The 15,610-nt window shown below is 54.3% G+C and overlaps 1 protein-coding gene across 2 annotated transcripts in view; it reads right to left on the bottom strand.

Moving 5' to 3' along the window:
* Positions 1–12,429, bottom strand: part of RADIL (Rap associating with DIL domain) — a 51,536-nt gene extending 39,107 nt beyond the window's left edge. The window contains exons 1-2 of one of the 2 annotated variants that reach the window (XM_072943388.1): positions 12,327–12,429; positions 7,387–7,985 (exon numbers count right to left, since the gene is read on the bottom strand). In XM_072943388.1, the coding sequence (XP_072799489.1) occupies positions 7,387–7,921 (535 nt within the window). In that variant the 5' untranslated portion in view covers positions 7,922–7,985; positions 12,327–12,429. Of the gene's footprint in view, positions 1–7,386; positions 7,986–10,749; positions 10,785–12,326 lie in introns of those variants that run through there. The other variant, XM_072943389.1, reaches the window with a different exon arrangement.
* Between the last annotated feature and the right edge of the window lie 3,181 nt (positions 12,430–15,610).

The following is a 15,610-nucleotide window of genomic DNA, read 5'->3' as shown; positions in this document are numbered from 1 at the left end:
AGAGTATTTAGTTTTCCTCACCCAGAGCCCAGGTTGAGAAAGATAACTCTGTCTTTCCTTTCTACCAGGAAGCAGATTCTTCCTATTCTATCTTTTCTTTCAATGTGTCACTTCTTACGGTTTCCAAATATATTTGAGGGTCTCAGTTCCAACTTCCTACTTCTTAAGGTGCCAAGACCCTATGTCTCTTTTTCAGACAGCTATTAGACATGTTTCTTGGTTACAAAGACTGGTAAATGCCTCCAAGGCAATTATAACTTCATAATCAGCTAAAATTCTAAGGTTTCAAGCTACCTCGTTTTGTTTATTTTCACCTCTAGGGATTACTTTATTTTGAGGTGTACTCAGCTATGCATCTAAATGGAGAATTGTTATATTTCAGCCAGCACTTCGAGGTACTTTACATAGAAAGATTTTCCAGGATAATTAATCCCATGTATTGCCAGAAACACAAGTACCAGTTTCTCAACCTATTTCAATATGGTGTGCATGCTTACATTCCAGCAGCACAGCTATCAGTAAGGTCTTTGGTGACCTCCATGTTGTTCAATCCAATGGACCCAATGGTCTACACCTTTCTTGACCTACAGTAGCCTCACGTTGGCCTCCACAGCACCATGCTGTGTTGTCTTGTCCATCTCTGGCCTCCCCTCAGTCTACCCTGTTCCTTCATTACTTTGCCTCTAAAGTTGGAGTTCTTCCAGTTTCTACATCAAGCTCTTAATTCTTCTCATTGTATGTATACTAACTTCTGGGTAATCTATCAATTTTTACAGCTTTAAATATCACCTATTTACAGTTTAGTTTAAATTTTTAAAACAGACTCTTCTGGGCTCCAGATCCATTTCATCTGACTTCCTATCTGCCACCTCCATTTGGATGTCTCAAACTTAACACAGTCTAAAGAAAACTCTTACTCTTCCTTCCATAATTTGTTTCTCTCCTGGAAGTCACCATTTTGGTAAATGGCGTCTCCATCTATCCAACTGCTCATATCATAAACCTGAGAGTCATTCTTGACACCTCCCTCTTTCTCATCTTCAACATCTACTTCATTTACAATTACTGTTGAGTCTACCTCCAGAATGTATTTGGGATTCATCCATTTCTCTCTACCTGCTCCCTCATAACTCCAGTCCAAGCTACCATCAACTTTCACCTAAACTTCTACAATAACCTAATTAATCTATTACTGACCTTTTCAAAATATTTTCTACTAAAAGCCACAGTGGTCTTTTAACCCCTTCAGTGTTGAGCTATTTGTTTTGTCAACTCCTGTGTATCCAGTACCTAGTCAAGCACCTAACACGGTAGCATGAAAGAAATATTTGCTGACAAGTAGATAAATAAATGAGCACAAAAAAAAGAAAACTCTTTCTCCTTCAAATCATTGGCTAATCAGTATCTAGAAGTCCCATTTGCTGAGGTTTGTTTAGGCAGAGGGACAGTTTCAAAACTGCCCACTGAGACCTTTGGGAGGTCATTTCATGACTCAGATCACAGCTGCTCACACCAGTCAGCTGCAGTTTCTGTGGCTGTCTGACTCCAGCACCCCACTTCACTGCGGCACCTTTTGATTTGAACATATTTCCAGGGGAAATTTTCATGGATCAGGAGGCTCATACTCAGTGCTTAAGGAGATCAAAGGGCCACACAAGAGAGCACGCCAGTGTCGTGGCAGCCTTTTTGGAGAAGCTGCTGTCCCGCAGTGCTTACTGGGAAGCGAAGCAGACAGATCTGTAATCCAGAAGCTCCGTTCCTGGGAGAGGACCCTGGAGAACTCTGCACAGGCCCTCAAGAGGGTCATTGTGCCACTGCTTGCCGTAGGGAGAAGCTAGCCGCAACCTGAGTGTCCCTTGTCAGGGGGATGGATAACAGGTATACGCGTGTGATGGGAAACGATGCCCCAGGCGGAAGCGATGGGCTGGATTTATACACAGCACAATGGGTAGATCTAAAGCTTATCTATAGAGTGTCCTTAGTTGAAAAGAAAGTTAAACTTTGATATAGTCAAATCCAACTACGTTTCCCCTTAGGGTTTGCATCTTTTAAGCCTCATTTATGAAATCTTTCTTTTGGCACTATAATTTTACCTTTGATGTGTGGGTTTTTAATGCATTTGGAGTAAGGATCCAACTTTGCTTTCCCTTCCCTTCAGTGCCCACCCCAGACATACTTTAGCAAATTCCACTTATGCTGGATGTCTGTCAAACACTGTATGCCGGTTCTGATTTCCCCGTGTTTTCTGTGTTAAGCACTGAGCCTTTGGAGGCTCCATATATAATGTGACCAGAAGTCTCCCCAGGGAGGAGGGGTGCCGCCAGCCAGGCCCCAGGCGGGCACCACCTGGCCTGGGAGAACAGGGCTGTTCAGCCTCCTTCTGACACTGCACTTCTATGGGAAATTGAAGCCCATTAATTTTTTTCCCCCTCTAAGCAGTGAATCAAAGGATGAAACTGGCTGTGAGCAGCTAACTATTCAACTTTATGTTCTCTTTGAATTAATAATCCTCAAAAATGTCCTTTAAGTTCAATTAGTTTTCTAGTTTTAGACTGATGGGAAAAGTGGGGCATTGTTTTGCTTTTACCAAACCACATAAGGTAAACGTTTCCCACAATGACTCTATCACTGAGAACACACTCAAAGGAAGTCTCACTTAAGACTCAAGAGGCAGCTACTCTTAAATAAGAGTCCAGATCACCTCCTTCATCCTGAGATTAGAGTTATTAAAAATCAGATTCACAGCAGAAGAAAAAACTGTCACAAGAAAACCACCAGAGAGGTTGGGAGCTGTGAGAGGATGGAATTTACAGTGCACGATTAGCAGATGAAGACCCCAGAGGTTTCACGTGGAGCCAGAACAGCCTTGTTCAGACACGGTTCAGCCCATCTGCCTGTCTGTGGATGACAATACACACCCAAAGTTAGGTGCTCAGGCGACACACACCACTGCAGCCGGCCATGGAGGAGACGAGGTGGCCGGTGCCAGGCAGTGCTTTCCTCCTCACTGGAGCCCCAGGTGGCACAAGTGGACAGCCACACTGTCTGCCCACCCACCACCCCCTCTCCCACCCTACCTCTCCAAAGAACACGATGCCAACTCTGGAGCCTTAGATGGGCCCAGACACCAAGACCTACAAAGGAGCTTGCTCTTCTAATCTGCACCAGCCTTTAAACAGGCATTTAATGAGCACCTACTGTATACCAGGCCAGACACTGAAGGGGGATTTGTGACAAGCTCAATGCTGAGGCAGATATGTCCCCATAGAGATAACCTCAAGTCGCAGGAGCTTTAGAAACCCTCTAAGCTTGTCTTCCTCCAGAGCCAAGGAGGCCCTGTTCCCCAGCATCCAAACAAAACCAGGTATCTGAGGGCCAGGAAAGCCACTCAGGAAGGCATCCACAGGCACCAAAGGCAGCTCCAAATTTCCCCCTCCTCCAGGCACCCAAGTCCCTCGGACGGTGCCCCAGGAGAGCCAGAGTGGCCTGGAGATCGTGAGGGGACACAGCCGCTGGCCCTAACAGTGAGACACTGAGCATGGCCAGCAGACTGAGTTCCTCCAAACTAAGCCCTGGCCACCGGTCCACGAAGGTGGTTCCAAGCTGAGGGCGGGCTTGGCCCCAGGACACTCGGCCACACCGAGAGGGAGGGAGAGGCCTCCGGTTGTCACCACTGGTAGGGGTGTGACAGGCATCCAGTGGGCAGGGCCAGGGACACAGCCAGCCCTCCTAGAGCACACAGGGTGGTCCCCACAGCAAAGAACCACTGGCCCAAGATGTCCATGGGGCTGAGGTTGAGAAATCCAGTTTACAAGCTCACTCCCATCCTGGGAACACAGATAAACCTGCTCCCGCCCTTCCCTTTTCAGCAGCTAAAACCCACCTGAACCGTTGTCCCTCCCCCAAGTGAGCATAAGTGATTAGTGCCCTCACCTCAGGGCGGGCCCAGTGCCCTCTCCGCATGGTCTGGCCCCAACTGCCCATCTGCTGCGAAAACCTGAGGGCAGCTCTGCAGCCCCCCTCCGCCCGCCATCTCACTCCCAGAACACATACACAAGAGTGTGATACTCTGGAAACCATGCAGAAGCTGGCAGCTGTGAAAAGGCAATATTTATGGAAAACAAACCCCCAAAGTGCCTGAGTGTGTGACTGTGGGCATAAAACCGCAGCCCAAATGGTTCAGGATAACCGGGTAGATTCACTCTTGGTGCCCCCGGGGAGGCGTCTGGCGCAGCCACCTCCACCACCTGACCTGCTGGGGGCTCCGGTTAACCTGCAGGCTGGGGTGGGGGGCTGTGGCGAGCGCTTAGCTCCAAAAAGCCTCAGAGATGCACCTGGTGGGCTCTGGATGAAGGCTTAGCCTGAAACCAGTACAACCAGTGAGCCCCAACTCACCAGCATCAGGTGGGTCTTCCACTGCAGGAACAGAGCAGGAATAATGACAACCACGACGACAGTGGTCAGTGCCCTGGAGCCTGGGAAGGGTTAGTTCACACACACGCTCGTGTGCGCACGCACACGCACACACACCTGCCCTCGCAGGCGGTCCCTTCCTCTTGCACCACTTTTCCAGGTGAGGAGGACTACTGGTTCCCGGCGGTGGGGGCACTGGGGGAGCAAGACAAGCTCACCTGTTCTCGGGAGAGGAAGCAGGGAGTGGAGATGAGGGCCCTGCGCGGGCCCCCCGCCCTTCTCAACACTAACGCCCCACCTCGTCGGCACCAAGCTCACCACAACCTCACAGTGACACCCAGGCCACTTCGGGCACCGCCAGCCTCCCGGGGCTCGTCAAAGACAGGCCGCCCAGGAGGTGAGGAGCCCCCTGCCCTGAGGACGAGACTACAGGTGTTAGGGACACAGCTGGAGGGGCTGGAGAGTCCTTCTCATCATCAGACTTAACGCAGCTGTCACCCCTGACACCAACGCCCTTCACTCCTCTCCGCGTCCACGTCACAGTGCCCTTGAGTCTCCCCGTGGTCCCCACCGTAGTGAAGAAGGCAGGGCCCTGGGCTGACTTCAGCCCCCATCAGGCAGCGGGGAGGCCATGGCCCAGCCGCCTCCAGGTTCATGCCTGGGGGCAGGGGGACTGCGGAGGCGCACTAGATCCACTAGGTTCTTTACACACAGGAACAATTCAGAGTGAGTGTGTGAGTGTGAGGGAAAGCGTGTGCACACGTGTGTCTGTACACCTGTTGTATATGTGTGTGCATGTGAGAGGGAAAGCCTCAGAGTGTGAATATGCACGTACGTGTTCACGTGTGTGAGTGTGAAAGCAGGTGCACATCTCTCTGCATGTATCCATGTATCATCAGGACCCCAGACAGACTCTAACTCAAAGGTCCTGGGCTCCGGTGAAGCCCCGCCCGCCCATGGCCCGAGCTGAGCTGGGCTGGGCTGGGCCGGGCGGGCCTATCTGCAGGGCCCCCAGTGCTGGGCGGGCGCCGTCCACTCAGACAACACTTGGGCTCTGGGGCTTGGTGGCCAGGGAGGGGGCAGCCCAGCCAGGAGGCACAAACCGCCAGGCCACACCCCAAGGCAGGGAAGGCCAACTCCCTGAGGCCTGGGAAGCCTGCTCCAGGCAGGTAACACAACCGGCTTCCAGCCCCGAGAAGTGTGTCAGTGAGACCTGTCGGGTTCAATAGACTCTTTATTTGAAAGGTTTTGCCAAAACAGCACCAAGCTGAATAGACTGTGGGCCTTCTCCTGCCTTCGAACGTGAAAGGGACGGGCCTGAAAGGGGTCGGAGAACAGAAGGCAAAGCCCGGCGCCGCACAGATGCCGTCCAGCTCTGCTGCCCACCCCTCTACCCCCACCCCCGGCCCCAGCAATCACCTGTGCGACACAGAGCAGGTCGTCCGGGGCCCCACCTGGGACCCAGGGCACAGTGACTCACTGAGACCAGCCCACGTGCTCTCGGCTCTCCACCCAGCAGAGAAAACACTGGGCAGGACAGTGACCACCAGCCCCCTTCACCACACAACACGGCCCCTCAAACGTCTTCTAGAGTGAAGAGGGGAAGGAGCTAGGGGCCTCTGGAGCTCAGCAAGGCAGGGTCAGGACAAAATCCAAACCCCTCTGGGTGGGGGCATTCGGGGCGCTCTTCCGAGGAGAGTAAAAAACAGTAACATCACTACATGGTCAACTTTCCATTATCCCCCGCGCCTGCAACTCCGCACGTCGCTGATTAAACCCCCGTCCTGTCAGAGGGACCCTAACCCCCGTCCTTGATCCACCACCAGCTGTGAGCGCACAGAACACACCGCGTGCAGGAAATAGCCGGGTCAGGCCCCCAGGCCAAGCTCTCCCGCGCCTGCGGGCCGGGAACTCCACGCACGCCACTGCGGCCGCCCGGGAGGTGTGGCAGGCTTGCCCCATCCTGCAGACCAGGAGACTAAGGCACGACAGCCCAGTCAGGCCCCGGGACCCCAGCCCCTGGGAGTCCAAACACCTGCACACCCTCATCCTCACACACAGACGTTGATGTGGGCTTCACACCAGAAGAGAACTAGAGAGCATGGGTGCTCGCAATCCCTGGGGATGCACACAAGATGCCAGCGAGGGCTCAAGACCCTTCCAACCCTGCAGTATCATGAAACAGGTGACAAGTCCCCTGAGGCCATCAAACGTCCTCTGCTCTGGGCCACTTGCTCATGAAAAGTCACCATTTTCTATAGGAAACTAAGAGAAAGTTAAATACGATCTGAGGTACATTTAAGAGTCTTTTGGCATATTTTTTGAGGCGCTTACCTATTCAGATAATCAACTTGTTTCCATCAACTAAATAAAAGCCAGACACAAAGCAGTGGCCCACAGGCCATGGAGTCCCCTGGTCCTGGGGCAAGGGCTCAGAGCTGCCCACTGCTCACAGCCCACCTCAGGCAGACAGAAACCACCTGCTCTAGGCTGGGCCTTCCTCCAGCACAGCCTCCCGCTGCCCCGGCCCCCACTCCAGTGCACCCCCCGAATGCACCCGCTTCCTCCATTAGCTTTATGTTTGATTCACCAGAGATTCCCCCAGTGCCTCAGGCGTTAAGGGACTTTCTGTGATGCATCTGCGCCTGTGTGGGACAAGGCACTCTCTGCAGCTCATGACACGCTTACCAGAGACCTGGACGGCGACCTGTAACCAAAAGGAGGAATCGCCCTTTGATACTGCAAGACAACCTCAGGAGAGGCTAATGAACACCAGCAGGCACCCTGCAGTGTAGACAAACCACAGTGTAGACAAACCCCAGCGCTGAGATAGCCCCAGGCAGAGCCTTGAATTGCAGAGCGAGTCCTCAGACTCCTGGACAGAGGCTGACTGTCCTCCTTCAGGGCAAACACACCTTCCCGTGTCATCCCTGAATGGCCCCACGCCTTAGCCCCCTCCTCGCCCCTCCTCACCTGCTGTCAGGGTGTCCACGTCTTTGGCTGCCAGCTCCTCCACGTCCGACCTCTTCCTCAGCTCAAACCTCCGGGACAAGCCCTCTCGGGGTTTCCATAACTCCTGGATCAGGAGGGGCTTCTCATTGTCCCCAAACACCCGAAAGCATTCGGCCTGCCACTGCCGCCCGGAGTCGCCAGCCCGGCCCACCACGTCGCACAGCACGTACTGGCCGGCGCGCTCGGGGCTCAGGCCGTAGCGCTCCAGGGCCTCCTTCACCAGCTCCCGGGCGCTGGACGTGCCGGTGGCCAGGACGCTCTTGTAGTGGGTGCCGGTGCAGACGCTGTCCCCGAACACCTTCAGGACCCCGGGGGCCGAGAGCTGGGTGGAGAGCTCAGCCGGGTCATCGCTGGCACCCAGACTGGAGAAGGTGGTGTCCAGGTCGCGGTGTTTGTAGCTCAGCGTCCGGGACAGCACGTTGGACAGCAGCTGGCTCTGCCGCTTCAGCTTGCTCTTGGCGGGTGGGGACATGATGAAGTGGGTCCCATAAAACATGGTGGGCCTGGCTTCGTGGACGAGAACTGAGGGCTCCGGCCAACGGTAGGGAGCAGGCCGTGTCCTGGGAAAAACGAAAGGTGGGTGAGTATCAACCATCACAACCACAGAGTCAAGGAGGTGCAGGAGAATTTTAAGACTTAATAGACCATCCAGGGTCCGGCGCCCCAAGAGAAGCAGAGGACATGCCACCCGAGCTGAGTCCAACAGTGAGGATATGGCCGAAGCTGGTGGGACCACAGGGAACAAAGCAGGTGCAAATGGGCTGAAATGCCCTACAAGGAGAGCCGGTACCAGGAGGCACAATGCGGTCACCAAAGGTAAGACACGCTCTGCGGCAGGATTCCGACTCCTGCAAAGCGCGGGCACAGCACACCCACATGTGGGAAGCCCAGAAACAGTGGCAGCGTGGGGACAGACGGTGCTGGGAGCAGAGTCTCAGTGGGGCTGCCCAGCTTCATCTGAGGCAGCCGGCCACGGATCACATCAAACCCGGAGAGAAGTTACAAACAACCCAGACAGCAAAATGCCAGGTCTCCCTAAACTCCATCCCTCCTGCACCACAGCCTCTCCTAGAGAAAAGTCATCACAAACAGCAAAGGAGCCAGGGAAGCAGGCAAAGCTGCAGCCATGTGAACAGAGCAGTAAGCGACCAGGCATTCAGAACACAAACCTCCCAAAACACTGCTCCTGGATGACCGGGCCTGGCCTGGAGGAGCCACTGCCCCGGATGGCAGCACTAGAATGGACACATGACCACAAGGACACAAAAGGGCTCTTCCAGAACCAGTGGTGGCATGGCTGGAATGCATCTGTTCCGCCCACCGCGGCCAGCCTGGCACTCGGGCTCTGGCCAGGCCCAAGATGCAGTCTTCCCGGGGAAATTGGAAGACAGCTTTGGGACACTGCGGTGGGTCACAAGGTCGTGACTCAAGTGCATTTAGTGCTCCGGAGGACTAGTCCCAATGAGACAGTTTGTCAGACCCCCCAGAGCTCTGTGGGAGCAGGAGGCAGAGTAAAGGGAGGCTGTCTCTGCTTCACAGCCAGTCCTGGGGGCCGGAAACTGCCCACTTCCTGACGCTGTGCCCGCTTCCAGGCTCATGTCCTCACCACAGACAAAAGCAGAGCCCCCAAAGAAGAAAGGTCCGTCTTCTGGAAGCTCTGGAAGCCACGGCCAGGCCCCGGGGAGAGCGGCAGCGGGCACCTGTCGCGGTGAGGCGCAGCAGCACTAAACTCCACTGCGGTTGGAAGCCTCCGTCCCAACTCGCCTGTGGTCACGGGCCCCGGAAGAGGCTGGCCCGGGGGATGCGAGCTGCTGCCCAGCGCAGGAGAAAGAGCCAGGGGGACCCCCAGAGGAAAGGAGCTACACCAGCCCCGAGGGCCCCAAACAGGGCAAGTGTCCCAGCCTCCTGCGCTGACACGGAGCCGGATTCTTTCTGGCTGGCCACCTGGGTCTTGGTCGCATCCTCTGAAGTCTCTCACCCCCACCGGGGCTGTCGTGAATGAAGGATAAGAAGCGGACCCGCCATTCAGTTCCTCCAGAACCAGCCACAGATGTCCTCAGAGGACCCTGAACTCTTCACCCACCAAAGACTGGGTTCCAGATACGCACGTTTGCCCCACGGGGTGGGGTGGGACGCAGGACACTCTTGTTCCTACAGCCTACTGCTACAGTTACCGCCGCACAGCCCTGCACTGTGTCCCAGCTTTCCGAAGATTGAACTTGCTTAAAGGAGTCGAGCATCCTAAGTCAAAGGCAGCTACGAGTGTCTCTGGCCTTGGTGAGTCAAGCTATAAAGGAACATCTACGTGGAGGGCTGTTCCTCCTCCCTGGAGGAAAGTGTGAGAAGGCTCCTTGGCAGATGCTAAGGGCCAGAGTTGGCTGTGACTCCCGGCTTGGACCTGTTGAAGGCCTGACTGAATTTACAACAGAAGCATTTCCGATAGTCCTCACGGGACAAGCACACAGCTTTGGTTCACACACTGCATCAGCAGCCTCAAACCCCTGAGCCATCTGACAGCCGCACGAGCCCGCCTCCAAAATTCCCAGCACGTGCCTCTGGTGGCCACACAGCCTCCACGGACCTGGCCCCTCCACAGACACCACCCTCATTCAAGCACCCTCCCACCTCCAGTTCTGACCCAAACCTAGAGAGGCCCGCAGCACAGCCTCTGCCACCAGGCAGTGTCTGGCTCGGAAACCTCCGCCTTTGGAGGTGACTCCAGATGTAAGTATGAATATGACGCCAAAAATGGCGGAAATCCTGTCTCAGCAGAAGCCTGAGTGGCAGAAAAGTCATGAGGTGAGCACAGAGGTTTACAAGGCCGCCAGGTATAATGGAGAAGTGAATTACTGTTTTGCACCCAGGAGTGGACCCAGGTTCTATATCATCTGAAGCTTATACAATTCTGCTGCAATTTTTTTTAAAAAAGGAAACTGAATAGCTTTGTTGAACACCTGAAACTAACAACATAAACTGACTACATTTCAATAAAAAATAAGAATTTTTTAAAAAGGAATGGGGGCCAGGATATAGCTCAGTGGTAGAGCATGTGGTTAGCATGCACGAGGTCCTGGGTACAATCTTCAGTACCTTCACTAAAATAAATAAATAAATAAACCTAATTACATCCCCGCAAAAATTTTTTTTTAAATTTTTAAAAAGAAATAGAAAATTACAAACACATAGCTGCTGGGAAGTCCCCTCCCAGGGCCTTGGAAGGGAGCCCCCTCCCTTCCTTCCAGTAGCCTCTTGTGCTGGATTCTAGGGCAAAGTCAGCAACATCATGGAAAGGGGGCAGAAAACGTAGGAGACACCGTGACTCACTCCTTCCTAGTAACTCCTTAAGCTGCAAGAAGTCCCAGTTAACACAGACCCTGAGCGACTTGATCAGTTTTATCAGGAAGCCCTTTTCTCCTTATGGTCATGCTCTCTGTGGCCATTTTCAGAGTAGCCCCAGACAGGGGCATCCTGCTCACACGTGCCCTTCCTCCACAACCACAGAACGCAGAGTACAGCCAATCTGTCAAAATGCGAGGGGTGCGTTTTTGCAGAGGGTGAGGGGAGTGCAGGAGGATCCCATGCAGCGGAGCACGCCCTGGGCAACCAGATCTGTTTTTTTGGAAGCATGACCTGTCTTTCCCTTTCCTGCTCAGTTCTCTCCTCTTTCACACAAACAGGGAAGCACGGGCCCAAGGCTGTAGGTCATTAGCTATTGCTTCTCCTGAAGAATGTTTTCCTCTTGTTCTCAAGGAAGAGTCCAGTTTCTGATGAAAACAAGCTCAAGTCACAGAGGCGAGTGCAGTGAGTGAGGTCAGTGTGGGGCTGACCAGATGGGTGGAGGGACATGGCCGTTCCAACACTGCAATGTGGGAGCCATTAGAATTTCCACCAGGACAGGAAGGGAAGAGGGTAGACTCACAGGCTCTGCTCTGTCCCCACTGTCCATAAATCCTATCTTGACAGCACCAGCCAGAGCAATGCTTTTAAATACAAAAATAATTTAATCAGATTTAATTCTGACATGCTAGCCCTCTTGCGAGGGGGCTGACTTTCTCTGCCAATGGGATTAAGGACTGGCTCCTCTCTGGAATGCACAAGAGGTGGCCGGTGCTAACGGGAGGCACCTGTAACTAACCGGAGACACCTGTAACCACGGGTGGGGGACCTGGAAAATTCTTTCCAGCAGTTCAGATTAACCAAACACTTGACCAGGAGCTGGGAGTCCACTGGCTGGGTCTGCAGCCCCACCTCTGCTCCACCAACCGGCTCCCTAATGGGAAATAATCTAGTTTCTTCTGAGCGGCCCCCAGGAGCCCCAGTTCAGCATTTGTTTTCTTAGATGCAGTATTTGTCAAGGGGCTGGAAGTGGTACAGAAATAGCTGGGAGACAATGCTTTCAGCTGACACACGAGTGGGGAAACGCGCTGCCGTGTGAAAAGGAAAACCAGGACAGGCTGTGGGCCTGTGGGGGGTGGATGTCACGCAGACCCTGGAGGGAGGTTGCGGACTCCTGCGCCCGCCTGCAGACCCCCTCCAAGGGGACCACCAGGGAGACTGAGGCCCGGGAGACGGCACTGTTGGGGGACAAGCTCCGGGAGTCGCAGGGGGCAGTGGCCACAGCTGACCCCCTGAACCCCGCAGGCGGGGCCGCCCTCGCCCCTGTAGCCGGCCTGCGGGTCCCGCCCCCCGAGGCCGCGCCCGGCCCCCAGAGCCGCTTGTTTCCATGGCCACCGGACAAGCCTGGCTTGGGTGGCCAGAGAGATGCCCCGTGCGGGCCCAGCTGCCCCAGCACGCGCCCCGCGGCCTCCCCGCCCGCCCGTCCGGCCTCTGCGACCCGGACCCCCGGCTGCCAGGGAGCGACCCCCGCCTCTACCGCCGCTCCTCGCGCACCCCCCACTCACCTCCAGCTCAGCCCACCGCCGCCACCGCGGCGTTCCCGCGCAGCTCCACACCCACCGTTAGCCCGAGCTGGTGCTCGGGACCCGCGCGTGGCACGGAGCCTCCTGCGGGCCGCCCAACGGACGGGGCGGGCCCACGGGAGGGCGGGGCCTATGTGGGCGGGGCCTCTGGGAGAGCCGGGCTGACGGCGAGAAGAGAGCGGGCTCCACCTGGGGCCACCCAATAGACGGGGCGGGGCCCTTAGAGGGGGCGGGGCCTCTGAGCTGCAGGCCCAATGGACGGGGGTCAGACCTCGAGGGGGCGTGGCCTCCGAGGGACTGTCGGCCGGGAAGGGAAGGCTGGGCCCTCGCTCCTCCTGCAGCCAGCCACCCAATAGACGGACACAAGGCCTAGAAGGGGCGGGGCCTCGATGGGGGGCGGAGCCGGTACTGGGTAGGGCTGAGCGCCGGCATCACCTGCCAACCAATTAATAGGTGCAGGCGTGGCCTCGAAGGCAAGGAAGGGCCGGCTTGGTTGCAAAGAGGTGGGGCTGTGCAACCCACCCCCATCTTCAACTTAAGGGGCGGGGCCTATGCAGGAGGGGAGGGGCCAGTGCTAAGCGCAGGGCCAAGTGCTGGCCTCACACTCCCGAGGATGGGCAAGCTGTTTTGTCCCCACCTACTAGTCCCCTCAGCAGACAAGGCCAAGGAAAAGAGGGAGCAGGATAAGACAAGCGCTGATTGGAACGGGGCGGTACAGAGCTGTGACCCTGATATATGAACAGCCCAAATATGGAAAGAGGACAAGGGCAGCAGGTTCCTTCTCCCCTACAAACTGTCACCACCAAGCAGCCAGAGTCTTAAATGACAAATCAGATCATGGCACTCTTCTGTTTAAAACGATGCAAAACGGGGCCAGGTCAGCTCCGGGGGTTCTGGCCCAACCGCTTTCCTTGGGTAACTGGTCTTAAAAGAAGCTCGCGTCCTTAGAGCTCACTTTGGCACCAGTCCTCGGGCTGGGATTTCACTTTGGAGAAAGGCTTCTCACAGACAGCTCCCTTTGGTCTAGACCTGGGGGATTCGAGTGGCCTTGGATGTAAGATGCAGAATTCTGACCCTGAGAGTGAAACTTCTTGTTGACAGCTATTGGGGTATAAAGTTTTATAGTAATGACCTCAAATTTGTGAAGGGGAAAGTGGGGGGGAGGGAACAGACGTTTACTGAGCACTTACTGTATGGCAGACCCAATGCGAAGGGCTTTACCTAGGTCATCTCATTCAAAGCATCTCATCAACTCTCATGAGGCACATGATACTACACCCACTTTCCAAGTGAAGAAATAAGAGACTCAGGTCAAACAGCTAGAGGTGGAGCCAAAAACTGAGCTGGGGCTGGGTGATTAAATAATTCCCTTTACAGGACTCCCCATATACATACACAACCTCCCCCTACTCCGATCCTGAAGAGGCAAATATCAGAGCTGGAAGGAGAGCCTGTGTTTAAATCTGTGTTTTTTGGTTTCTTTTTCTTTTTTTTTAATGGAGGTACTGGGGATTGAACCCAGGACCTCGTGCATGCTAAGCACGTGCTCTGCCACTGAGCTATACCCTCCCCCTAACCTGTGTTTTCCTTCTAAGGTATTCCTTGTCATGATCTTGTCCCACCTCCCACCCCTCCTCGCATCCCTCTTCAGCAGGGGTTGGCAAACTGCCCCTTGCAGGCCAGATCTGAGCTGCTGTTTTGTAAATCAAGTTTTATTGGAACACAGCCACACCCATTTGTTTACGTATTGTCTGAAACTGCTTTCATGCAACAGAGACTTGACAGCCCCCAAAGTCTAAAATATTTACTATCTGGCCCTTTACAGAAAAATTTGCTGGCGCCTGCTCTCCAGGATCTAGTAGATGCCAACTCTTTGCTATTACCATGCTGTTTCATACATCTCCATCTTTGATCAGGCCAATCCCTCTGCCTTTGGAACATCTTTCCCAACTGTATCAGTCTGATCAGGCAGTCATAACGAGGTAACACAGACTGGGGGCTTAAACCATGGGAATTTGTTTTCTCACTGGAAGCTGGAAGTCCAAGATCAAGGTGCCAGCAGGGCTGATTTCTTCCGAGTCCTCTCTCCTATGCTTATAGATGCCAGCTTTTCCCTGTGTCGTCACCCGGCTTTTCCTCTCTGTTTCTGTCCTAATCTCTTCTTATTAGGATGCCAGTCAGACTGGATTAGGCAGGGCCCACTCTAATGACCTCATTTTAACTTAATCACCTCTTTAAAGGCCCTCATCTCTGAATACAGTCACCTTCTGAGTCACTAGGGGTTAGAGCTGCAAATTACGGATTTTAAGGGGCACAGATCAGCCCGTAATACCAGTCTTCATCACCTGGCCAATGTCCACTCGTCCTTCAAGGCTCAGATTAGGTGTCACTTAGGTAGTAGCCGCCCTCCAAGGTGATGCCCAGTGATTCACACCTATTTCACATTCCAGTGCAGTCCCCTCCAAGTTGAATAGGGCTGACCTGTGTAACCAGTAAGATGTTGCCAAAATGACAGTGTGACTTCTGGGGCTCAAATATAAAAGACATGGCTTCTACCCTTGCTTGCTCTTGGATCTTTCCCTCTAGAGGGAACCTGCCACCATGTTGGGGGGACACTTAAGCAGCCCTAGAGAGGTCCACAAGGTGAGAAACCAGTGCCTCCCACCAACAGACAGCACCAACTTACCATCCACGTGAGCCATCCTGCATGTGGGCTCCCCCGCCCCCGGAGCCTTCAGATGACTGCAACCCTGACCAACGTCCTGACTGCCTCTAATGAGGGACACTCAGCCATAGCCACCCAGCAAAGCTGCTTCCAAATTCCCAACCCTCAGAAACTGTGAGGTGATAAACCTTGATTCCTGATGTGTGCCGCTAAGTTTTGGGGCAGTTTGGTATGCAGAAGGAGATCAACTAACCCCCCTTATCCAGGAGGACCCCCCCTGACCCCCGGGCTGGGCTCCACGCCCCGCCTCTGCGCTCCTGCAGACTGTTCTTCGTCAGCTTTTTATTAGCCACGTATCAAACCACGCTCCTTAAATGCAAATCAGATGTTGCTACTCCTCAGCCAAACGTTCTCTAATCACTTCCTTTTGTGCTTTGAATAAAGTAGGGCTTACAAAACCCTGCTGCAGCTGGCCCCTGCTGGCCAGTCCACCTGCTCCCTGACTCTACCAGGGAGCTCTAGCCACACCAGACTTCTGTTTCCTAAAACAGTAAACTCATTCCAGGCTCTGAAACCTTTCCCCTTGCTGTATCCTCTCCCC

Source organism: Vicugna pacos, chromosome 18 (assembly GCF_048564905.1).
Source record: "Vicugna pacos chromosome 18, VicPac4, whole genome shotgun sequence".
Taxonomy (NCBI): Eukaryota; Metazoa; Chordata; class Mammalia; order Artiodactyla; family Camelidae; genus Vicugna; species Vicugna pacos.
This window is presented reverse-complemented; position numbering and strand designations above follow the sequence as displayed.